This window comes from Dermacentor albipictus, chromosome 2, assembly GCF_038994185.2.
Source record: "Dermacentor albipictus isolate Rhodes 1998 colony chromosome 2, USDA_Dalb.pri_finalv2, whole genome shotgun sequence".
NCBI lineage: Eukaryota > Metazoa > Arthropoda > Arachnida > Ixodida > Ixodidae > Dermacentor > Dermacentor albipictus.
In genome coordinates, this window is record NC_091822.1 from 94564767 (window position 1) to 94589469 (window position 24703).

Here is a 24703-nt window from a genome sequence, read left to right on the forward strand (position 1 = left end):
CCTGGACATTTTTGCAAATACACAGGATGAATGCCACACATTAGCACCTAATAAAACAGAAAAGAATTTTTTTTACATTATGCATGAAAATTATCAGCAATTACATAAATTATCAAACCGCAAAGAACTAAACGCCAACCAAGAATACAGGCACCAAACCAGTGGTTCATACCTAATAAATATGATTTTAGTGCTTTCCCGAAATTTCGTTTCTTTTATTTTGGATGGTATGCTGTTCCATGTCATAACTCCAACAAATTCACACACATTATGAACAGGAGGCAGGCTAAAATTTCCTGTGGCAGTACTTCCGGTAGCATGTGACAATGACAGAAATATGGACACAGGGAAAGCACGATTGCGTTTCACAGCAGCTGTTTACGTAGATAGCTGTTTTAAGCTGAGACATTAACTCTAATTGCAATATGTTTAGTTGATTTGAGCATAACAGAATGAATGTTCAATACAGCCGGGCCACGTCACTCTAGTGTAGGTGTTAGAACCAGGCCCCGTCACTGCAGGGCAGATGTTAAAGGGTCGGGCTCAGTCACTGTAATAACTGCCTTTACCCCTTGAAATATCTGCATAGTGTCCATTTTTCAGAAATAGTTGGAACCTACAGTACTGTACCTGGAATTTGAGCTTATTCACTTTCCCCGAAACCGCCGTCTTGTTGCCTTCTCACGTCAGCTCACCCCCCCCCCCTCGTCCCTTCTATAGGAACTGCCTTTTCTCCCTACAGTTCTACCTACGTCCCCTCCGGACTCACACCTTAGTAGAAAGGGAAGCGCAGGTGTTTGTGGAATGCTGGCGAGGAAAGTCACGGATAATTATAGCTGTCAAGAGGTTAATGCGGGGACGCCCAAGGAGCTACAGGGGACTGGTGCACATTCGACGCGGTGGGGTGAAAACGTCTTTCTAGAGTCGCCTTTCCTCTCTGACTCATTGCTGTCATGTATACACACCCAAGTGCGATCCCCCTCCCTACGCCCCGACGCGGCGTGCCTGACAGCAGCAGAGGGAACATCGAAGGAAGACACAAAGAAAGCTTCGCTTTAAAAACGAGGGGCGAGTTTTCCCCTCCACTCATTGCCCTTTCCCATTGGGTAAGGGGGCAGTACGCACCGATCACAGCGCTAGTTTTTTTTCATTCTGTGGCTGCCCACTGTGCTCTTCGGTTCCTTGCTGTGTGTACCACTGAAAGTGACCGTGTATTTTTCTCGCAGGTGCTCTCTTGTCATGGCGCTGAACGTGAACGATGTGGAGCGGCTGGCCGTCGAGAAGCTTCGAGCTCTCAAGCGTCGAAGCTACGAACTTCGGAAGTGGCTACTTCTGAAGATCCTGCTGGCAAAGACCAGCAGAATTCGGCACAACTGGGAGGTATGAGTTTTCTACAGCGTGTGTCTTTCCCTTCCTAGGTCGATCGTAGCCGAACCGTATCTGCAGCTACTATGAATGATATTATCATGATGTAGTTTATAACTGACAAATTCCGGTCGCTTCGCAGTTGATTAACAGCCGCGATATTTCTTTCTACTATGAAATTAGGGATTCAGCTTTTCCTTTCGTGAAGCGCTTATTTATTCATTTCTAGAAAGAAATTTTTAACTTGCACGGAAGCGTAGGCGGAATGTTTTCATAATGGTGGGGGTGGTGGTGGTGGCGAGTTATCAGCACGCTGGTGTAGACTAGCGATTTGTCACAGATGTGTGCTACCAAACATTCAACAAATCATTCTTAATCGAATTAATGTTGCGGGATTGGCTAGTTGCTCCATACATGCAAAGGGCGCGGACAAAGATGCTGCCGGCAAAGACCCTCAGAATCCGGCACAACTTCGACGCATGAGTTAATATCATGTGGATATTTCCATTGTTAGGTAAGTGGTAGCCAAGCCATCTCTGTGGCTAGCGTGAATACTGCAATCACGATGTAGCTAATAACTGAGAAGTATCGGTCGCTGCATATTTTGTTAGCAACCACCATAGCTTTTTTTTACACCTCACGTTTATTGTGAAAACATTCCACAAGTCGCCGCCACGCATGCGTATACACTCAAAATCAATAACAAGGTTTGTAGTCAATTATCAACAAAGTTATACACGTACACAAAAGCGAAGCCACACCCCTTCCCGACAAAGGCAACGACAGTTCGATTAACATGATAAATTTAGAAATTGAAGTTCTTTATCATTGATATGAAGTGTGAGAGAGCGCAGTAATCTGGAAAAAGAAATTACCGAAGCGTTCCACATAAAAAAGTTGGCCGCGCATACACGTGTGAGTGAACCTTCGGTTCATATCAATGATAAAGAAATTCAATTTCTAAATTTATCATGTTAAGCCACGTGTTGTTGCCTTTGTCGGGAAGGGGTGTGACTTCGCTTTTGTGTACGTGCATAACTTCGTTGATTATTGACTAAAAACCTCGTTATTGTTCTTGGGTGTATACGCATGCGTGGCGGAGATTTGTGGAATCTTTTCAGAAAAAAATCAGCTGTAAATCCAGCGTTGTCTTTCCCGTTTCTACTTGCGCTCGCGTCCGTACTTGCTGGAAACCATTATACGTTCACTATGCACCAGCGGGCCCAGCAAAGTACTCTACGAAAAAACGCTTATTTTTTTTCTTAGTATGCAATTAGCGATACAGCTTTCGCTTTCGTAAAGCTCTTACTTATTCATTTCTAGAAAGAAATTCTTAAGTTGCACGGAAGCATCAGCGGAATTTTTTCATAATGGCGGTGCTGGTGGTTGTGGAGGGTTATCAACATGTTGGTGTATACTAACCTATATGTCAGAGACTGAAGTAGTAAAGGCAAGGCGCAGAAGACCAGGACTCAAGAAGAACACAAACCACAGGACCGGCACCACTCACAACTAAGTTTATTTCCGCAACAAGCCTGCCTTATGTATGTTATTCCCGCCGAGTCACGCACTAAACTTTCGAAGTAACAAACAGCAATCTATCGACCACTCAGGAATCATATCTGGTGCATAATATCGAATGAGGAAACAAGAACCACACGTGGATCAGCATGGCAGGCAATTGATCTAGTATGGTCTTTTCCAAGCCAACGGCGACAAAAAACAAGACATAAAAAGTACCGTCTGCGCTTCTTTATCAAACTATCGACAACATAACACACTTCAAACGCCTAAGGCCCAGTCAGTGATAAAATTCGCACGACTATGGGAATAATGACCAACGAATAACACGAAAAAACATGAAAAAGGTGTCTAAGTACAGCGTCTGCGTCAAAACTTAAATCTCTAATAGTCACTCACCTAAAAAATTGATAAAACATGTGACCGCGCGAAAAATGAACCACGTGACAAACAATGAAATGGACACAAGAGTTGAATGATAGAGGTCTAAAGAACAACGTCTGCGTCAAAAAAAAAAATTCAACAAAAGCTTAAGAGATACTAGCAAATCGTAAACAAAATAAAAACTAGTTACATAAAAGAAAGACAGACGGAAAAACCATATGGAATCACTCTAACATGAGGCCTGAATGAAACCTTCTAAAAAAGTCGTCTCCTTGTCACTAAGCACAACGGACGGCCTGCTGACGCATGCGTTCCACTCTTTCTTGATGAAATAGGCTTCCACAATTTCCCGCTCGAACCTGTCTTTTGCAAACTTCAAAAATTTAGTTTTGTCAAACTGAGGGCGGCAATTAGTGCAGTCTCTACAATGCTCGGCAAGGAAACTCCCTTCATTGTTGCACAGATTACGACAACGTTCCATTGCACGCTCATTGAAACATCGACCTATTTGACCGATATAGCTGCGACCACAGATTAGAGGGATTTGGTAGACGACACGTGTCTTGCATTCAGTGAACTTCTTCTGATGCTGAATTGAACAAGCCTGGCGTTTCTCTCGGTTTTAGGTTTCATTCAGGCATCATGTTAGATAGATTCAAATTGGTTTTTCCGTCTGTCTTCCTTTTATTTACCTAGTTTTTATTTTGTTGACGATTTGCTAGTGGCCCTTAAGCTTTCGTTGCACTTTTTTTTGACGCAGACGTTGTTCTTTAGACCTTTATCGTTCAACTGTTCTGTCCATTTCATTGTTTGTCACGTGGTTCATTTATCGCGCGGTCAAATGTTTAATCAATTTTTTAGGTGATTGACTATTAGAGATTTTACGTTTGACGCAGACGCTATAGTTAGACCCCTTTCTTATGTTTTTTCCGTGTTACTCGTTGGCCATTCTTGCCATAGTCGAGCGGGTTTTATCACTGACTGGGCCTTAGGCGTTTGAAGTGTGTTATGTTGTGGATAGTTTAATAGTGAAGCGCACACGGTACTTTTTACGTCTCGATTTTCGTCGCCGTTGGCTTGGAAAAGACTGTACTAGATCAACTGCCTCCGTGCTGATCCATGTGTGATTCTTGTTTGCTCATTCGATTTTCTGTACCAGATATGATGCCTGAGTGGTCGATAGATTGCTGTTTTTTACTTCTAAAGTTTAGGTCACTTCATATTGCATTAACAACCACAATAGGTTTGTTTTTTTTACTATGCAACTAGCGATACAGCTTTCCCTTTCGCAAAGCTCGTATTTATTCGTTCCTATAAAGAAATTCTTAAGTTGCACGGAAGCGTACGCGGAATTATTTTATAATGGCGGTGCTAGTGGTGGTGGTGGGTTAACAGCACGTTGGTGTAGACTAGCGATTTGTCACAGAAGTGTGATACGAAATAATGTTGCGAGATCGGCTAGTTGCTCCAACATGGTAAGGACGCGGAATGAGATCCTGCTGGCAAGAACCCGGAGAATCCAGCACAACTGAGAGGTATATAAGTTTTCTACCATGTAGATATTTCCCTTGCTAGGTAAAAGGTTACGCAAACCATCTCTGTAGCGTGAATACTGTAATCATGATGTAGCTAATAACTGAGAAGTACCGGTCACTTCATATTGCATTAACAATCACAATAGGTTTTTTTTTTTTTACTATGCAACTAGCGATACAGCTTTCCCTTTCGCAAAGCTCGTATTTATTCGTTCCTATAAAGAAACTCTTGAGTTGCACGGAAGCGTACGCGGAATTATTTCATAATGGCGGTGCTGGTGGTGGTGGTGGGTTAACAGCACGCTGGTGTAGACTAGCGATTTGTCACAGATGTGTGCTACCACACATCCATCAAACCAATGTGATACGAAATAATGTTGCGAGATCGGCTAGTTGCTCCAACATGGAAAGGACGCGGAATGAGATCCTGCTGGACAACACGGAGAATCCAGCACAACTCAGAGGTATATAAGTTTTCTACCATGTAGATATTTCCCTTGCTAGGTAAAAGGTTAGGCAAACCATCTCTGTGGCTAGCGTGAATACTGTTATCATGATGTAGCTAATAACTAAGAAGTACCGGTCACTTCATATTTCATTAACAACCACAATAGGTTTTGCTTTTACTGTGCAACTAGCGATACAGCTTTCCCTTTCGCAAAGCTCGTATTTATTCGTTCCTATAAAGGAATTCTTAAGTTGCACGGAAGCGTACGCGGAATTATTTCATAATGGCGGTGCTGGTGGTGGTGGTGGGTTAACAGCACGCTGGTGTAGACTAGCGATTTGTCACAGATGTGTGCTACCACACATCCATCAAACCAATGTGATACGAAATAATGTTGCGAGATTGGGTAGATGCTCCCACATGCAAAGGACGCGGAATGAGATCCTGCTGGCAACAACCCGGAGAATCCAGCACAACTGAGAGGTATATAAGTTTTCTACCATGTAGATATTTCCCTTGCTAGGTAAAAGGTTAGGCAAACCATCTCTGTAGCGTGAATACTGTAATCATGATGTAGCTAATAACTGAGAAGTACCGGTCACTTCATATTGCATTAACAATCACAATAGGTTTTTTTTTTTTACTATGCAACTAGCGATACAGCTTTCCCTTTCGCAAAGCTCGTATTTATTCGTTCCTATAAAGAAACTCTTGACTTGCACGGAAACGTACGCGGAATTATTTCATAATGGCGGTGCTGGTGGTGGTGGTGGGTTAACAGCACGCTGGTGTAGACTAGCGATTTGTCTTAGATGTGTGATAGGAAATAATGTTGCGAGATCGGCTAGTTGCTCCAACATGGTAAGGACGCGGAATGAGATCCTGCTGGCAACAACCCGGAGAATCCAGCACAACTGAGAGGTATATAAGTTTTCTACTATGTAGATATCTCCCTTGCTAGGTAAACGGTTAGGCAAACCATCTCTGTGGCTAGCGTGAATACTGTAATCATGATGTAATTAATAACTGAGAAGTACCGGTCACTTCATATTGCATTACCAACCACAATGGTTTTTTTTTTTTGCTATGCAACTAGCCATACAGCTTTCCCTTTCGCAAAGCTCGTATTTATTCGTTCCTATAAAGAAATTCTTAAGCTGCACGGAAGCGTACGCGGAATCAAATCATAATGGCGGTGCTGGTGGTGGTGGTGGGTTAACAGCACGCTGGTGTAGACTAGCGATTTGTCACAGATGTGTGGTGCTACACATCCATCAAACCAATGTGATACGAAATAATGTTGCGAGATCGGCTAGTTGCTCCAACATGGAAAGGACGCGGAATGAGATCCTACTGGCAAACCCGGAGAATCCAGCACAACAGAGAGGTAAATAGGTTTTCTACCATGTAGATATTTCCCTTGCTAGGTAAAATGTTAGGCAAACCATCTCTGTGGCTAGCCTGAGTACTATAATCATGATATAGCTAACAACTGAGAAGTACCGGTCACTTCATATTTCGTTAACAACCGCAATAGCTTTTATTTACTATGCAATTAGCGATACAGCCTACCTTTCCTATAGCTCTTATTTATTCATTGATACAAGGAAATTCTTAAGATGCACGGAAGCGTACGCGGAATTATTTCATAATGGCGGTGCTGGTGGTGGTGGCGGGTTCACAGCACGCTGGTGTAGACGAGCGATTTGTCACAGATGTGTGCTACCACACATCCATCAAACCATTTTTATACAAAATAATGTTGCGAGATCGGCTAGTTGCTCCTACATTCGTGAGTCGGAACAACGCGAAGAACGCGAACAAAAATTATTGCACATTGCAATCAACGCGACTACCTTCTTGGAATGCAATAACAGTGCGTGAAGCTTCATTGTGAACCCCTGGCTTTATAACGAATACGGGCTGTTACGAGCATCGTGCTTTAGCCTAGTCGCAACGATTCCTGTGATTTAGGACACGAATATGGTAAAATATATCGATTTGTACCAATGTCTAGCACGGATGATGATGATGTGTGGTAATTTATGGCGCAAAGGCCAGGTTTGGCCAAAGATCGCCATGACAAATGGCAATGTTAACGATGTATTATGGATGGGGTGCACATTGAATTCCTCATGGTAGATGTGATACGGCTGTAAAGGGGCCTAAATATTGCCGCTGTAATTGGCGTAGAATATATACGCGCTCAAATATTTACGCTCACCGGGTGGTGATGTGGGCTATGGCAATGGGGTTTTGTTAAAAACATGATGCAACAAAACATAACAATGAAACGATAGTTCTAAGAGAGCCCTTGAATGCAGGCCTGATAGTCATGTGCTAAACGTTGCCTGTCCAAATGATTTCCAGGGTGTGGGTTTCGGCTAAGAAATTTTAAAACTATCTGCAGATTAAAAAACGGTTTATCGCTAAGAAAAACTGCAGGGTGAACAGGTATATCTTCGCGATATTCAGAAGGGAAATACTTTTGCTCTCTGCAGGGCACTGAACAATGTCTAGGAGGGAGAAGACGGACAGGGCAAGAGTGCTGCCCCGTCACAAGTCCGCTCTTAGTGGAGACGTACCTCCTGTGTTCCTAGTTCTGTTGTCATTCTTAAGATATAGCTATCAACTAAGATAAGCTGGTCCATTGGCAGTTCCTATACAACCACAATGCTGCTTAATTTTAAGAAATAATAAGCCACGAAATATTGAGAACGAGCCCCATCGTTTTCTCAGTTTTTTTTTCAGCCTTCTTTTCATCTTTTAGCGCTCGACGTTCCGGCAGCTCAAGCAAGAATTCTTGCTCTTGATTTTGCAGTAGTATGTTGCATTACTATTTGCAGTCATTAAGTTCTGTCTTCTTTATTGTTACCCTATTTTCGTCGAAATGACCCGGATTCGAAACTGTATGTTGCTCTTCTATCTCAATTCATCTTGAGATTGGTTTCGCCATTTTTTAAGGGCACCTTGGGCGGAAATATGTGACAGGATTTAAAAGGAATGCAAATTGTGTTGTGTGCCAGCAAAAATTTCTTTTTTGCGCGCCATTACAGATATTGTGGCGGAAACGATTTGCAGATTGCTTTCATTCGCTACTAATTAATAACATGGAGTGCTCTTTCTTTAGCCGGACTGGTGCAACGTTAAGTGGCGTATTATTTCTTAACAGCAACCTGTTAGGAATGACTTCGAATACTCACGTAACGTGCAATGATGCTATGTCTTTGGAAGTGTCAAATCTGCTTTTTGCTTTTCACGCCCTGTGGAACGGCGCCGCTTTAAGTTGGGAAATTACTATCGCCTGCCGTTGACCGGTTGTATCTAGGCATACGAGAGCTGGCTAGCGCCGACCCATTTGAAAACCCCGCAGCGTGGGAAGATGTACTACGCAACCTGGTGCGCGCTGTGCAGCGCGAGCTGACCATTCATGCAATCAAAGAGCGGGTGTACCTGCTCGTCAGTTATTTTAGGCAACAAGACACAGTCAACCTGAGAAAGTGAGTGTTCTGCTTCTCGTAGTACTGTTTGCGCTGTTTGTTCTTAGCTGAAACGAATAGTCGTAGCGTAACCTGCTCGTTTTCTCTGTAGATCCGGCAACGAGGAGCAATATGGAGAACGCGAACATCTGCTCCAAGAAGTGTCAGATTTGATGCGGAATGCCGGGCATGTGGCGAGGACCGTGCCGCGACGAGCAAGCTGCATGGGACCACGGCGACGTGTCACGTCGATGCCGTCGTCAACAGCTCGGCAGTGCATGGCGCGCGAGATTAGAGACTCGGCCACGGCTTCAATGGCCGTACTTCACACAGCCGAGGATGAGCAGCTAAATGGCAAGTGATCTGGAGTGGGCACTGGCATTAACGGATATGTCCGCGTATTTTGTAGTCCGCAAAATTTTCTCACCTTCGACAGATGGAATTTCTACTTACGTACCGATTTCCGTATTGTGTACGACGCCACGCATGTTTTGCCTAGCGCTTACGGAGTGGCGTATTGCTGGCCAGGTATTATGACTACGTACTTAGCCGAGGAATTTTCTTTGCACGTATTGCGTTTTTTGGTCGCATGTTGGCAGCTGTGCTTCTTTATGTGCCGTATAAGAACCCTTCCGGCAAAAATCTTGAACCCCCATTATTTTGTCCTTTAGAAACTGTTCAGCTTGGATCAGTCATCTTTTATTCTGCCTAAAAAAATATAGGACATGGTTTGAACATAATTGAACACTAGATTAATTTGCTGTGCTACTTTAAGAGACAAGGTGCGCAATATGAAATTGTACTTAAAGGCAATTTCATACTAACAGTGTTGTCATACCTTTACCTTGTTTTCTTGTGTGCAGATGAGAGATCTGCCTCGTACTTGCTGCTCTCAATGTACAACGAGTGTACAGAGCCACCAGTCGCAGAATTGGTTAGGGACCCAACGCCAGACGACAGCTGTGTGAGCAGGCCGACTCAGGAAGGGGCAGCCATTCAATCACGCATGTGCAAGGTGCACTCAAAACACATTTTATTCAATCATTCACAATGCATGCAACAGGCTCTGTTAAAGAGGGTGTTTATTTCTATGGGCAGGGGACAAACACAAATGAGAAGCAACTGCAATCTTACTACTATGCTTGCTTACATTCATGAAGGAGGTAGTATTACTACAGGATGGGCTTCTCGCACACCAGTGTTTCTGCATGTGCATAAAAAATTACCAAGGTTCAACACAATGTAATTCAATATCAAATGAAAAACACCAAAATGTGAAAAAACACCAACTAATGCGCTTGTTAAGCTTGCAATGAATCATTAATGCCCTTGTAGCACTGGACAACACACAAGCTGAGGAGGCCACTGGAGGCAGCGATGCGGACCAGCAGGCTCAAGCGCCCATGCAGAACCGCACAAGACGACGACACGTGCAAACTGTCCCAACAGGTACTGCAAATTAAGCTTGCATGATTTTTGTGCCTAGCTCTGTTTGCACAAGGGACTACGTCCGGTTTCGTTATTATTTTCAATTTGAATAGATGCTTAACTTTCATTAGAAAAATGTAAGACGGTGGTGAGCGATGTGATAACCTGTTGCTATCGCAGTGTATGTGTTGTGACAGAAAGTAAATGAAGTCTGTTAACATGAGCGCAATTTGTTTCTGCTTTTTTCCCCCCGTTTACAGGAATCAGAGGTCTCCAGGCTATGGGGCTTGAGCTCCTACGAAGGACAGAAGAGACAGAGTTTATTCACCGCCGGAAGGAAATAGACATCCAACAGAGACGGCTTGATTATGATGAAAGGTGCCTGGCCCTTGAAGAACGAAAGCAGGCGGCAGAAGAAGCACTGAAAAAACTCGATGCCCAGCAGCACGACGAAAATATAAAAATGCTTTCCAGCATTAAAACTGCGCTCGAGGAACAGCAGAAACAAATTGCTAGCCTTTTTTAAATAAAGTGCTTTCACTGTGTGACTGAGTTCTGTGGCCTCAAATAAGCCTCCAGCTATGGTAGTTCAACCCCAATATACTGCGAGACCTGTGAACTGTACATACAGGTGTGACAATCTGCAAGTATAGCACCAACTTTGTACATCCGAGAAACACTGTCGGTTCAGCTTCTGATTCTTTCGAAAATCCAGGAATGCAAACAGGCTTGCTATTTTTCCGAAACCCCATTCGACTGACTGCCTCACGGTGCTCATTTTATTGTTAAAAGCATACTGCGGCAAGGTTATGCTAGTCCCGCCATAAGGTTTCTGCAGCAGAGGTACCAAGGGATAAGCGGGATCAGCATAAAGACAAAAGCTGCGCCCTCTGACAAGCTTTTCAAGCTTTTGGTATGTCTTGCTCTTTCGGAGGATACCTGAACATATAGAAGCGCATTTTACTACAGGATATCACTGATTAGCATATTGCAATCTGCGCACAGTAGCTGGCTTGGCAATAACCATATACACTTGTTGAGAAAGCTTGCTTGTGTGATTTTTCAGGTGCACACTTCCTTCATGCAACAAGGCTAGTTCACGATACACTATTAAAGAACAAGGTTCCTTGATAATCACTTGACAATCAAACTGGTATTTCCATTGCTTCTAGTAATGATGCTACCTTCATAGGTATTATTTCTGTTGTAATCTTAAACTGAAAACATGTTGCATAATAACAAAGAAAACTGGCTTACAGCAGTAGAATGTTAATGGGGACACGTCACTGTTTCACAATTTCGACCTTACTAAATTTTACCATGCCCTTTTCACAACCACGGTGACAATCGTATCACCACATGGGACATTTGTCTCACGAGGTCACTCGCAAGATGAGTAGCAGTTGAACAAGTGCCGCTGAAGCAGTTTCAACAAAGGAACTAACTAGTCATCAAGCCTGTGCCTTGTCTCGCACGGATGTGACTGCATTATGCATGTGTTTGAGTATCATGCATGTGCTTGAGTCACACCATGCAGCGATTGGCTGTGCATAATACAAATAATCAAAATCGTTAACTTGCCAGCATCATATCGACTGCCCACGTATGGGCCGATAAATTGGCAGATAATCCCAGTGGGGCACATGATGGACTCGTATTTAGGGGCATGAAAACATTTTTGCCCTGAAAAGAAGACCTTCTGATCCTTCGATGGACGGCAAATGGCCCGCGCTGTCCCGTCGATGAAGCCCCAGCAATTGCGGAGCGGCGCCCCTTTGGAATTCACGGCCTGCGAGTAAACGTGATACAGCTGCGCACGAGCACACCCTGGCAAGTAGCTGATTGCATACCTGGGAAAAAGCTTCCAATTGAGCAAGGTCGTGCCAGAAATGATTGTTCATATTGGCACGTGGTGGTGACGTTAAGAACACAGTAGCAATACTGTGATAGACTAAACTAACTTTTATTGGGCGAACCTGTGCCCACAAAACAGGCTACACTTATAGCACAACGATAGCGGCGAACACGGTCGGCGATCATCGAAAATCTGATCAGCGGGTCAAGCGCGTCGGCTTTTATAGAGCAGTCGTCGAATGTTCCAGTCTAATCGTTCGGACCCGCGTGCCTTCCACAAAGTTCTACATCATTCGCGTCAGACGAATAAATCAGATAACACAAGGTTCGGCAACAACAGACTGCGGATAGAAGCATCAATAACATTCCAGAAACTTCGGATACATGCAAGCGCGTCCCGCCCTGTGCGGTAAGATTTGTAAGGCGGTGAAACCTGGTCGCCCGATAAATATAAATACACGTGTCAATATCTCGCAGGAAGTGGCCGAACGTGCTCTCAATGTGTGCGAGCACAGCATTAGTGGCTGAAGAAAACACTGAATAATACCGCCCGAAGATCGGCTCCGATTCAAGCAGCCTGTTCGGATATGCCAACCGCCGCAGCGTTAGGCAGAGGCTCTCAACTCCTGGAATGTTGACACACTGCGGCGTCCACACAACTTCAGGCAGTAGCAATGCACGCTGCATCCTTCGCACATCATGTTGCTCGAAGCGAAAGTATGTGCGGAATTGCCCGCTGTCCATGCCATCGATGTCGAGGTAGCCATGCAGTGACAGCGGGTCTCGGCGCGTGTACTGGAACACTTCCTGGCACAACAAATCTTCTATCTCTGACCACTTCAAAGTAGACATGAGAAAGGTGTCCTCCAGCACACTTCTCGGCGGCATCACTAGTGCGAGCACTAATTACTTGCCTAACGCAACCCCAACTTGTTCTCTAAGGTGTGAACAAAAACGTCGCAGGCGCATTGGCGTCACAAAAGATTGGATTGGATGCGAAATGCAACATCGCTGGCTATCACGTGACGTTCACGAAGTCGACGGTTTATTTTCCACTCATTAAAATGGACATATATTGCATTATAAGTGCACGTCTAGATACTTAATGAACAAAGACGTTTTATACATCCGTTTTATTCTGTGAACGTGACGAAATCGTTTTTTTTATTTTCTTTGATTACCCTGAATTTGGCCAGAGGGCGCTGCAACTACGAAAGGTCCGCTCCGCTACGCTAAACGTATAACTAAAACGTGAAAATCGCCCGCCGCTCCGCTTTGGCTTAGCGGGGCCACCCGGAGCGGAGCGTACCCTAAAGACGCTCAACTAAAACACTCTATTATTCGGGAAATTAATAAAAATTATTCACTTTGATGACCTTCCCACCAGGTCATGGATTTCGACATAACCAATTTCCATGCTATCACCTGATGCCTTTTGCAAGAATACGATTGTTTCAAATTCTAAATTCTGAAATATTCTACGTTGCACATCCTCCTGCGTGCTTAATATCGGATAACTGCACTGGTCTTAGCAAATATTCTGGATCGTGTCAATTGGTTTCTGAGTAAGACTTTCTTTTTGTCTACACAACTCAAAATCTGGCACTTAGAGCGTACAAGATAAAGCTCTCTTGACCATTTTTTACTAAAGCAACGACAAAGCATAGCGAAAAGCAGCTGAATCGGTTGATTGCACAATTTGCCCGCATAACAATGCGCTGCTTGAATTTTAAATCTTTGACTCTGAACAGCTTCGCCAATATTAACTATGTACGGAATGACCCCACTTCGCACGTTACTAAACAATTGTCCCAGCTAAATTTAACCACAATTTAAAATAATGTCGATGCACTAAGGCAACACTACCAAACGCATGTTGGGGCTCTATTCTGGAAACGCATGGCGGCTGCACGGCCGCCATTATCCGCCATGTTTACTCTCTGATTGGCTGTCGAGAGGTCACGTGTTTTGAAATTTGTGCCGGGAAGCGGAAGTATTGCAAAATGCAATTTTGCGTTTTCATCACGATGACGAAACGTGACGTGGAGCTGCAAATTTTATGGACCAATACATTTTTGTGGTCTTTGGCAGACATATTGTGATGTTAGCGCTTCAAAAAGAATGTGAGCGGTAGCGTGCAGAAGCCAGTGCAATGCATCTACAATTGCGCGAATATGTGGTGGCGATCCAAGATATGCGCCATGCCAGCTTGCTGATTGGCTGAAGGAATATCTCGTGAGGAGCGTCACAGGAAGGGCTGTTTCGTAAACGTCATTTTGACGATGCGTGACGTTGCGCTGGACCGCCATTGCTGAGATTTTCCGCCATAATTTTTGCTGCGACGAGCCGCGCGAATTCTGGTAATGAGCGGCCATATGCAATGGCGGTGGCAACGCTGAATAGGGGGCTGCTGCGTCGCCGCATTGGAGCATGCATATATTTATGCAAACAATACGAAGGGCAAATTAACTTATTTTTTGTTTATTAAGAGCACACAAACAAAACTTTTTATGTTAGTGCATTTACAAGACGATTTTTGTTATGACTCTAACGCGAACTCGCGCTGGTGTAACGAGGGGGCTCTACGTACCTTACAGAAGGCACCCCTTAGTTACAGCCGTAGACCGCGGCCGCCTCTAGCAGATTTTAGGACGCAAAAACAATGGCGGTGCCTTTTATTGTTCAGTGGCTGGTGTTGCAGGAAGAGCGGCAGTTTCGTGAGCATCGCGATGCGTTCCAGATGCCCGAGGAAATGTTCCGGTCTTGGTATCGACTTAGTAAGGACTTGGCACGGTGGTTGTGCGAAGAGCTTCGTCCCGTGCTTGTGCGGGAGCGGGTGAACACTCGCACAGCGTTGACTGTAGAAGTTCAAATTCTGTGCGCGCTTCGCTTCCTTGCCACAGGCGGATTTCAAGGTGCGATTGCCAGTGACGAGGACTTGACTCCAAGTCAATCTAGTGTTAGCCGTTCGGTTCACGCAGTCATCGAGGCTATCGTGGATTGCATCGGCGACGCATGGATCTCGTTTCCAGACGACACAGCGGCATTGAGTTCTGCATCCGAAGGGTTCGTGCGCAGAGACTGCAGGTTCCAGGGTTGCGTCGGGGCTGTGGACGGCACATTTGTGTGCATTCGCGCACCATCGGATAGGGACGATGCCAACAAGGCGGCTTACTTCTGCCGGAAAGGCTATTACACCTTGAACGTCATGGTGGTGAGTTTTTATTAACGCGGCGTCAAAAGGGGCAAGGTTCTGACCGGTACACTTCTGATCGCTATCGGTACCGATCCGCATCGAAATCCTCGGCTGCGATTTGCTCTCTCGCACATTTTGTGCTAAGGAGCCAATCACGACCGAGCAATTCGATCCGGATCGGGCTTGATCGCGATCAAAAGTGCGCCGTATATAAGTCGCGGGCCGCTTTTTCCGTCGCGTCGATAGATTGAATTTTTTACAAGCACTGCTCCAGGAGGGCACATGTAACTAAAGTCGGATACAACTTTAGAAAAAAGGGGAGGCCCCGCCCAGATGACCGAAGCGGCGAAGTCACCGGCCGTCCGGCGCATGACGTCGGTCCAGAATGCGCGCCCATTGGTGCACCCGCCTCGGAGGAGTAAACGCCCCCTTTTTTCTAAAGTTGTATCCGACTATAGCAAACGGAGGCCTCAGGAGAACACCTGAGATTATAATAAATCTATATATCGCGGACAGCTGATCTTATAGATCCCTGGCACGGGCAGGCCTCTGCGAGCCCCAACCTGCGGACCAGTCCAGGTTCTAGCCTGGGTGTCTTGGAGGCGCCGCCAATAATGCGAAATACCGATACGTTGTTACAATTAGTAAAAAAAACGATTAAATCGATATAATTACGCCCAGCCGCCAACTTGTTACGCGCTCAGCAGTACTGCGCCCCGCGACTTCTGCAACCCCTGCCAAAACTTTGCCTCGAAAGGCACGTTCGACGCACCTTTAGCTTCTGGGATTTTGCGTATGTCTGACGTACCGTTAGTCACTTTGTTCAACGAAACTGGGTCGAACTATATCGAGATGGAAAGTGTCCCTGTGACATCAACGTGACGCCCCATTGACATAGAAAAACACACTTGAAGAACACAGTTCAGAGACAGGTGTTTTATTTTGCATGCGCATGATCGGTCTAAATGTTTCGGTAAATGAAACGATGCACACGATCGTTGTAAGAAATATTTTGTTAAATAAAAAGCAAATTGAAAGGTCTCGGGCATTCAATGCAAATGCTCTCCGCTTCTAGAAAGCGCCACAGTCATTGGCACATCAAAAACAAAAACGGAGCGAGAAATATGGGAGGCGCTTGCGATAGCAAAAGAAAAAGAAATGTGCGTAAGCATTCCGTCCATCGCGCTTATCAAAGCTGAGGTTGAGTTTGCCAGGGCGAACGGGTGCCAGTGAACCACGTATGCCTGACTCGAACTATGATTACATTCCGTGAACTTGTCATATCTTTTATACCCCCCCCCCCCGCGCCATATCTCCTTGTATATAAGCGCGTTATTTAACATTATTAAACAGTTGGTAGTTTGCGCAACGTCCGTCCACGTCCTGTCCTTCCTTAATATCGTCTGTGTAAAACTGAGCGCAATATAACCATGAACGTTCACCAACAAGCCCCCTTCATTGCTTTACATTCTAAAAAAAAGCAGCAGAAAAATATCACTGTGCTGATAGCATAAATAAATTTGACCAGATGAATGTTGCACTGTGTCATTGTCTAGTCCTGCATGACCATGATATTTACTATGCAAAGCACTCGGTGATCTGTAACTAACACACAATTTTTTGCAGGTGTGTGATGCGAGCCTCAGAATAACTGCCCTCGAAACCTCCTACCCAGGATCTGTGCACGACTCTTTTGTGTGGAAAGCATCAAGCCTCTACGCAGAGTGCCGATCTGGGAGCCTGCTTCATGGTGGTGAATACCTGCTTGGTATGTGACTTGTAATGAACGAAATACAATTGTGAGCAGTGGTGGTAATACTAGTGTAGAAAGAGTTTCCATGAAAGTGGCACAATTAAAGTTACTTAAAGGCTGCTCTCCAGATTTTTCTGTAGGCCTAAGATCCATGCAAATGTCACACACATTTGGCAAATTTATGAACATTGTGAATTATCACTCACATCTTGCGAACGAAATCTACAGCAATGTTGTGCAATTGTAACGTGAAAGCGTAGTTACTGTAACTTGTAAAACTGAAACAATATGAAATTAGTTGTGCACATATGTTGAGATGCAGTCAAATAAACAACAGTGACTGAAAATAAATCTAATTGTCAAGGCAATACTCCATACCTTAATTGAATTTTTTTACATGCTCAGCTCATTGAAATAACATGTGCTATCAGTGTATTCTCTGAGCTACGAAAAGGTTACTTGTTGCCTCATGTCTTCGAATTAGGTATTTATTTAGTGTGCAGTGCATTTTTAAATAATGTGCAGGTGACAGCGCCTATCCGCTCCAGCCATGGCTTGTCACACCTGTTCCTGGGAACCACATTTCTCGTAGCCCTGCAGCCACGTTTAACGCTGCCCACTCATCACTGCGCTCAGTTGTGGAACGCTGTATTGGGGTCCTCAAGATGCGCTTCAGGTGTCTGCAACGGCACCGGGCACTCTACTATGGGCCAGTGTTGACATCAAAAATCATTGCAGCCTGCGCAGTGCTGCACAACTTGTGCGTGCGCGCTGAGCTTCCAGAGCCCGATTGCACCTCTGGGATCGACGACTTCGACGGAGACGTGAACGCATACGATGACAGCGAAGATGTGACGGCGGCAACACTCTACAGGGCGGGCAGGCAGAAACGCGAAAGGATGCTGCAAATGTTCTGAGCAGGCCAGCAGTTCAGCATATCCAAGTAGCCACCCTGCAAATGAGAGCCATTGAAATAGTAATTGTAGTCCCTGCAAGCGCAGTGCTTTTTTTTCTTGTTTAAATTTTTTTTTATCTATGGTATTTTTTCTTGTTTTTGTTGCAGAAAGCAACAGACAGCTGGAAGACGCAGCATATTTTAGTAGCTATTCCATAAGCGTGTCATTGGCAGGTGGTCAAAGACACTTATTATTTTCTTGGTGCAAGTATAGTGTGAAATGTCATGTACCCTTCAGTTCTCATAGAGGACGACAGGGATTACTTTCTTTTTATGTGCCACAAGATTTCATGTGCCATTGCACGTTATAATAGCGGCAAACAATGAGAAGCCTCCAGTAAGCTCCATTTATGTTCAGTATGAATGCAAGAGGACAAACCTTTGTTGGTTTAATTTTCCACATGCCGCAATATTGTGCTCTTAGTAGCATACTTATTTAACATTCCTGGCCCTACGTGCTGAGCCTATGCCCTAGCCCTATGTGCTGAGAAGGTGAGAACTCTCATCAGAAAAGTGAGCACACCTTGGACTATCGTCACGGCGTCTTTTTTTACCGTCCCGGTGGAGAATAATCGGCCACATGACGGGAGCATGGGAGAATCCAAATGTAATACCAAGAAGGCAGTCTGCCTGGTCAATGGAAAATCTGTGACCCTGACCAGCAGCTAGCAATGTTACCTTCCCTGAAGCATTGACTTCTATATCACAAGACCTGCAGCACAGTGACTCTGCCAGCAGTTGGCGTGCAGGATGCATATCCTCCAGTGTGATGCCTGGGTGTATTGTCTAAGTGTGCTGTGCGTATGCTGGCTTAGGTAGTTTTTTTTTCACGTGCCACACGAACATGTTCACCATCTGAGATGTACTACGTGTGCCTGGTGATGAGCCTACAGTGTGATGCCCTGGTGTGCCTAAGCAGTGTTCTCCCAAGACAATGTGATTTTCATGTGCAAGAAGAACAAGTGCTTCATTTATTGGTGCACTGGGCATGCAGGATGAGTCTGCAGTGTGTGCTTTGTGTAGCTTGGTATACTGCCTGAGGGCGCTCTTTTATGTCTTGGCAATTCATGCTTGCTCTTAACCTTGTTCCTTTATGTAGACTTCAGTAGTGAGATGTAAGTAAGCCAGTGTCTGTGGAGAATCGCTTGCTATGTGCTCCTCCCTTATAATGGAGGATAAGGCGTGACTGTTGATGTGCACAGCAAAGAATATGTTTGCCTGCGTGGGAATCAATCAGGATAGTCCCAGATATTCTTGTGGGACCCAAAGTGATGAAACAGGTACAGCGGCACTACAAGGTCGACACGTTTCTATTGGACGGCATGTTTAATAATTTCGTCCTTTCTCTGTCCACATTCATTGGCCTTGTTTTAATGCGAAAGCATTGAGTGGCTAATGAGGCAGGAAACGCAGTGTTGGCGGCATAACCACACGATAATGCAGGAAGGCTACGAACTCTCGGCCTTTGGTGGAAGTCGAACCCACGACCTTGTGTTGTGCACACCTTGTAACGAACACCGCTGGTCACATTATGTCGCCGCGCTTCTGCTGACATGGCTGCACTGCTTTCACATTCATCGACGTAGTGAGAACTAAGTGCCATTCTTGAATGCTGGCATCGTAGTGGTGATGTGGATGATTTGTAAGTGTCTAATTTGCTACGCATTAAATAAAATGTCATCGCACAAGCTTTCACAGCCAGCAGTGCTCGAGTTATGCATTAATTAAAGTGAAAAGAAAAAAAGGTTTTCCCATGCTGAAGCACTGCAAGGTTTATCTAATTTCCAAGCGATGCCAAATCACATCACAAGCGCTCACCAGTTTACTTTTGGCAACAGTCGCCTTGGACTGCTCATAAAAAGACAACCATGTCTCATTGTTCAGCACAGTGGTCAGCATGCACTGTCTATCCAGGGAAGTATGGTTACAAAGCAGCTTATTCGGAGAAAACCGTGCATTCATTTCTTATGCACTGCCTTTCATAGCTTTGATGTGCTCACAGGAAAACCAATGCCCGACTCACCTGACAGTTAGTTTTGCCTTTGCAAAGTTGCAAGCATTTGCTGCAGGGTGGTCACTAATTGCTGAAGTGCTTGGGTCTGCTGCACCTGTTGTGCTGCGATCTGTTGAAATTAATGGCATTGAAACTGTACTCTTTAGGATGCATGTGAAACCAAACTATTTAGTATAGTACCGTTGCCATGCTCTCGTCAATTCGCTGCATGAATCCCGTCTGTAGCTGCAGGTGTTGCTCCTGCACCTCTAGCAGGCGACGCTGGTCTGCTGCCAGAGTGGCGGCGCTGCTGTGCATCCTTTGCACAGCAGTCATCCGGCCGCGTGGTTGTAGAGGTGGAAGGGCTCGCTGTACTTGGGGATCATGCTGGCGTTGTCCTGCTGTGATGACTGCATACATTTTAGTGGGATTTTAAGGATGTGTTTTCATCTGCAAATCATCATTTCATTTGCAAAAGAGATGACCATAGCCAAAAAAGCATGTACTAGTTATTTCAAGCTCTGTTGTTTTGCTTCACTTGTTCTATATTTCTTTTGCAGTGTGTTTTTCATGAGCATGCGTATTACCAATGCAGTTTACGCATTTGCTATACATTCATATTTAACTGGAGGATAACAACCTGCTGCAGCAGATGCATTCCAGTGGCTTGCAGGTTGGCTTGGAGACATGCATTGACTTTGTATCTTCAGTGAACACTAAAGATTGCTGAGAGTCCTGACAATTTAGGTCTAGCCCTCCCCTGTGGCACCTCTGACAGTGCAATTGTTTTTGGATGAGAGCAATTAACTCTTTCGTTACCGTGCAGAAATTGATTGATATGACTGACAGTTTTGCCTTGTTAAACATTTCTGTGTGAATTCTGCTAACATCATCATGCACCATGAGATATGACGACTGAATTTTAACTATTGGGCAGATTGTGCAGATGAAAAGTCTGATAAAATAAAACTTCGACTGGAGGTATCGTCGAAAGTAGCCTCCAATGCTTCAACTGCTTCTTCAATAAAAAGGCCCAAAACTTGCAATGTTGTCCACCCGGCAACACAACTTTTCAATGACAGCAGCTGCGAAGATGGGCTGTCAGTTTTCTGTTCTGATGTCTAGGCTATCTTGACAATGTCTCATACAACGGTGAATGCTCATGAGTGTGTGTTAGTTCGATAATTGTGTTTGACTAACAAAGTACAATTTTATGTTCCCCCATGGGTTGCCGTTATCCATGAGCACTTCAACTCATGTACAGATTAATGTGTACGATCCTTCCCATTGTGTAGCATATTTATAGTGGTAATTAAAGAATTAATATCTTGAGGCATTGTATATGCATTTGTGCACACAGAGCTAATGCATCAAAGGCCCAACTGATGAAAATCATTATTTTTGTACTGTGTCGCAGACATCTTAAAACACTTCAAATTGTACCTGCGGTGAAAGTTTGAATGATCTGCGTAAGATGTTTCAGCTCAATGTGTTCAAAGTCTGGTTGTTTGCTCTCACCATCAGCATGTCATGTGCAATGGCATTTCCTCTTTCACTGTTTCTTGCATAAGGTTTTCATTCACCATATCTGTTTAGTTGCTAAATTGGTGTTTCACAAGTGAGCTAGACATTAAATAGTTTATGTATTCATATGTGACAGTCCTGTAGAGAGCTGTAGTTTGGTGCACGCATTCTGCAAACTTAAGAAAGCTCAATGAAGAACAGTACATTTTTATATTCAGTATGCTTTTTAGCAGAATGCTCTTCACCAAGTACTAACAAGGGTTGCAAAGCTATATTTTTGCAGGTCAGAAAAAATGTATTTATCTTTTTTTCTCCACATTTATGACAATTTATTTCATGGTCACCATGTTCCAACTAAGACAACAGCCTTACAAAAGGAGGCACTGCCTGCTCTGTTTGTATAAGAAGTTGAACAAGAAGTAAGAAATATGCATTTCACCTCATATTTAATTACGCAACATTTCCTAGCATACTCTCCAATGCAATGTTTGTGCCATGCATTTACCATAATGCTGTATTCACACTACAGGAACAGAGACTTGTGTCTGCACTTATTGTTCCTCTGTATGAAGGTTTGTGTAACTGTTTGTCTAACTCACAACGTATTTGCCATGAGCCCGTGCTTACATCTTCAATGTGATCAAGGGACCCATATAGGGCCCAAAACGTCACATTCTTTATTTTTCTTTTATTCTTGCAAGTGCACATTTCTTTGGCACTGGTATCGCAATGTATTTTATAAAGTACAAGGGTCTCATTCTTTTAACAGCACCGCATGAGCGTCGGCTGGCCCGTCGAGGAGTGCCTTTTAATGGCGCAAAGTGGTGACATCGGCAAGGTATTGCTGATCTCTCTTGCTCATCTTGTCACTTTGCGCTCTTAGAAACCACTGACTGGCTGGCCAGCCTACGCTTGTGCAGTACCATTGAACAATCGTTTGACTGTAGAGGCAGTTTGACTGTAAGTGCAACACTCGGTTGCTGCATTCTCACTTTTTTTTTCTCGTATAGGTGCTTATGCTTACGACTTATGCTTGTGCATAACAAATGTCTATGGAAAATTGGGGCCAGACAGACAGACAATGAACTTTTATTAAATTAAAATTGGGGCCACGTTTCAGTTTTTCCAGGTATCATGAAGCATGTAAAGGTACTATTAAGCATGAAAAGAGGACCACTCCGCTCACAGCTGCTTATTGTCACGAGATAAATACATGCATACCTATTTTGGATGCCCGCATAGAAAAATAAGCGTTCATTGGTGTTGCATTACTTATTCAGCATTAGTGTATGCACTGGTAAGGAATACCAACTCCCCATCACTAGTTTGTCACATGATACCTTCATGTACCAAGTTCTTTATCGGGACCATCACTAACCTGGCACTGTCGCAGAAGCATAATCATGCTCTTGCAGTGCCGCGATACGTATGCTTCCCACAACGTCTCCACGGACCTGCGGCACTGGCTCAAGCTGGGGGCTTGCACGGGCAGACTGTGGTGCCAGGCTTGCACGTGCAATCTGTGATATGATGGGATTTGGCCAAGAAAGGAAGGCAAGCACACTTAGTGCAAAATGCAAGAATTTGTTTCATCAACCTCTGTGGAGTTGGCCTGTATGTTGTGTTGTGTTGCAATGACAATATTTAATTTCATTTGATGTTCCAGCACTGCACTATGGCAGAAGGTGGGTCCTCGCCTATGACAGAAGACATAGGCGAGGGCCCAGCTTTATTTCAGGGACGTTAATATGTTGAGTGCACACCTATACTCAGGTGTGCATAGATATTTGTATACCTTCATATGATTTTCTAGGAATTTCCACATATCAACCCCATTTCTATGATAAAGCATTCTGCACCATTCTGTATGGAATGTAAAGTGTTTTCACTTCTGATGACTCTACTCTGAAAGTTCAGTGATATAAAAGTGCAACTGTGATTATTTTTTGTGCAATCTACACACTGATATCTACACTTGTGGTGCTGTGTTAACTGTTTTTTATTTTCATATTGTGCAGTGTTGTGATGCTGCTTTTACTGTTGTTTGGTAATAAACAGCGTTAAAAATTTTGCGCATCATTCATTTGTTGTTTTTATATAGCGCATCTTGCAGCTTGTCGTTCCACTCATTTCTTTAACAGGCATGTCTGTACCGTCCTTTGTGTAGATGCAAAAAGCGGTCGCTTTTGAAATGGAGATGCATATATGCAAATATATGTACTTTATCTCCATTCTGCGTGACGTCTTCCTCGTGCTACTTTATAACATTCTTGTAATTACGTGTCTGCTAGGCAGCGATATGGTACTCCGCAAAGTCATTGACACGGATAAGGGGCATGAGCATGGTTTCTCACTTGGCTGCTAACAGGGGACCTTAATCGGCGCCTGGGGAAGGAGGGGCCGCCACAGCCTAAGCCGGAGTCGACGCCAACGATACTGAGTACTTGAGCGTCGTCGTCTCCCAGTGAAGCAGCCAAATTTGGCGGCCCTCCGCCGGTACCTCTGTAATGTTAAAGCGCACCTTCGTAAAGGCACGAACACTTCGCATTGAACCGATCGCTAACCTGAATTCAGCCGCCTGTGCTGCAGCTTTCGCCCCACAGCTGCCACACGTGCCTGCCATAGGCGTTGCCACTCTTGTGGCGAATGGCGCGCAGGGCCTACCTCATTGAGCTCATTTGTGAGCTCTTGCCACATTTGTTGGCGCAAGTCGGTGCGCAAATTGGAGGCTACTCGGCCCATTGCCGAGTTAGACGTGATGTAGTTTAGCATGAGTTGCCACTGTTCGGCGCTCATGCGCGGCGAGTATGGGCGGCGGTTCAACGACATGCTGCGATTCGCGGCGGCCATAGTTTCACTTGTAGCAGACGACGTCATCACGTGGATCGTATCTTAACACCTTCAAGGTTAACATTCTCACTTCAATTGCAACTTTTTACGCTGCCTATTTTGTGTTGTGTGTTAATAATACACTAACATATTTGCTCTATAAAACGATAGCTTTCACGTAGCAGACGACGGAAGTAAGAGACGTTTTGATACGGAATAATCGTATGTCTTTAGCTAGCTGATTTATTTTTACTATAGAGGAAAACTGTTTTGATTTACCTAGAACCTTACGTTCAGTGCCTTCATTTCAGTTTCTTAGGCGAAACGTCAAGTTGGCGTCACGTTACGTAAGCAAAACTGGGCCACCAGCGCCATTTTGTTTGCGTAGCGCCTACGTCACGCACCAAAGAAAATGGCGGAATGTCCAGAATAGCGCCCT

At 44.5% G+C, this 24703-nt stretch overlaps 2 protein-coding genes across 3 annotated transcripts; both read left to right on the forward strand.

Annotated features, from left to right (window-relative positions):
• The first annotated feature begins 1203 nt into the window (after positions 1-1203).
• LOC135902742 (uncharacterized) lies at positions 1204-10667 on the forward strand. 2 transcript variants are annotated; one of them, XM_070532988.1, is made up of 5 exons: positions 1204-1380; positions 8845-9086; positions 9596-9747; positions 10068-10181; positions 10421-10667. In XM_070532988.1, the coding sequence occupies exons 2-5, from the start codon at positions 8906-8908 to the stop codon at positions 10502-10504; spliced, it is 531 nt and encodes a 176-aa protein (XP_070389089.1). In that variant the 5' UTR covers positions 1204-1380; positions 8845-8905; the 3' UTR covers positions 10505-10667. The 2 variants fall into 2 exon arrangements, with proteins under 2 accessions (XP_070389089.1, XP_070389090.1); XM_070532989.1 differs by having other exon boundaries at positions 9596-9696.
• A 4009-nt stretch (positions 10668-14676) lies between these two features.
• Positions 14677-17880, forward strand: LOC135902718 (putative nuclease HARBI1). The gene is made up of 3 exons (XM_065432939.2): positions 14677-15228; positions 16837-16978; positions 17489-17880. The coding sequence occupies exons 1-3, from the start codon at positions 14677-14679 to the stop codon at positions 17878-17880; spliced, it is 1086 nt and encodes a 361-aa protein (XP_065289011.1).
• Positions 17881-24703: the final 6823 nt, after the last annotated feature.

What these genes read in the sequence shown, in the direction of transcription:
- LOC135902742 (XM_070532988.1), top strand. Translation starts at nt 8,906, where the DNA reads ATGCGGAATGCCGGGCATGTGGCGAGGACCGTGCCGCGACGAGCAAGC. An exon ending in TTCAATCACGCATGTGCAAG is followed by an intron (nt 9,748 to 10,067) that starts GTGCACTCAAAA and finishes ATGCCCTTGTAG; the next exon opens with CACTGGACAACACACAAGCT. An exon ending in CGTGCAAACTGTCCCAACAG is followed by an intron (nt 10,182 to 10,420) that starts GTACTGCAAATT and finishes CCCCGTTTACAG; the next exon opens with GAATCAGAGGTCTCCAGGCT.
- LOC135902718 (XM_065432939.2), top strand. Translation starts at nt 14,677, where the DNA reads ATGGCGGTGCCTTTTATTGTTCAGTGGCTGGTGTTGCAGGAAGAGCGG. An exon ending in ACACCTTGAACGTCATGGTG is followed by an intron (nt 15,229 to 16,836) that starts GTGAGTTTTTAT and finishes AATTTTTTGCAG; the next exon opens with GTGTGTGATGCGAGCCTCAG. An exon ending in TGGTGGTGAATACCTGCTTG is followed by an intron (nt 16,979 to 17,488) that starts GTATGTGACTTG and finishes AATAATGTGCAG; the next exon opens with GTGACAGCGCCTATCCGCTC.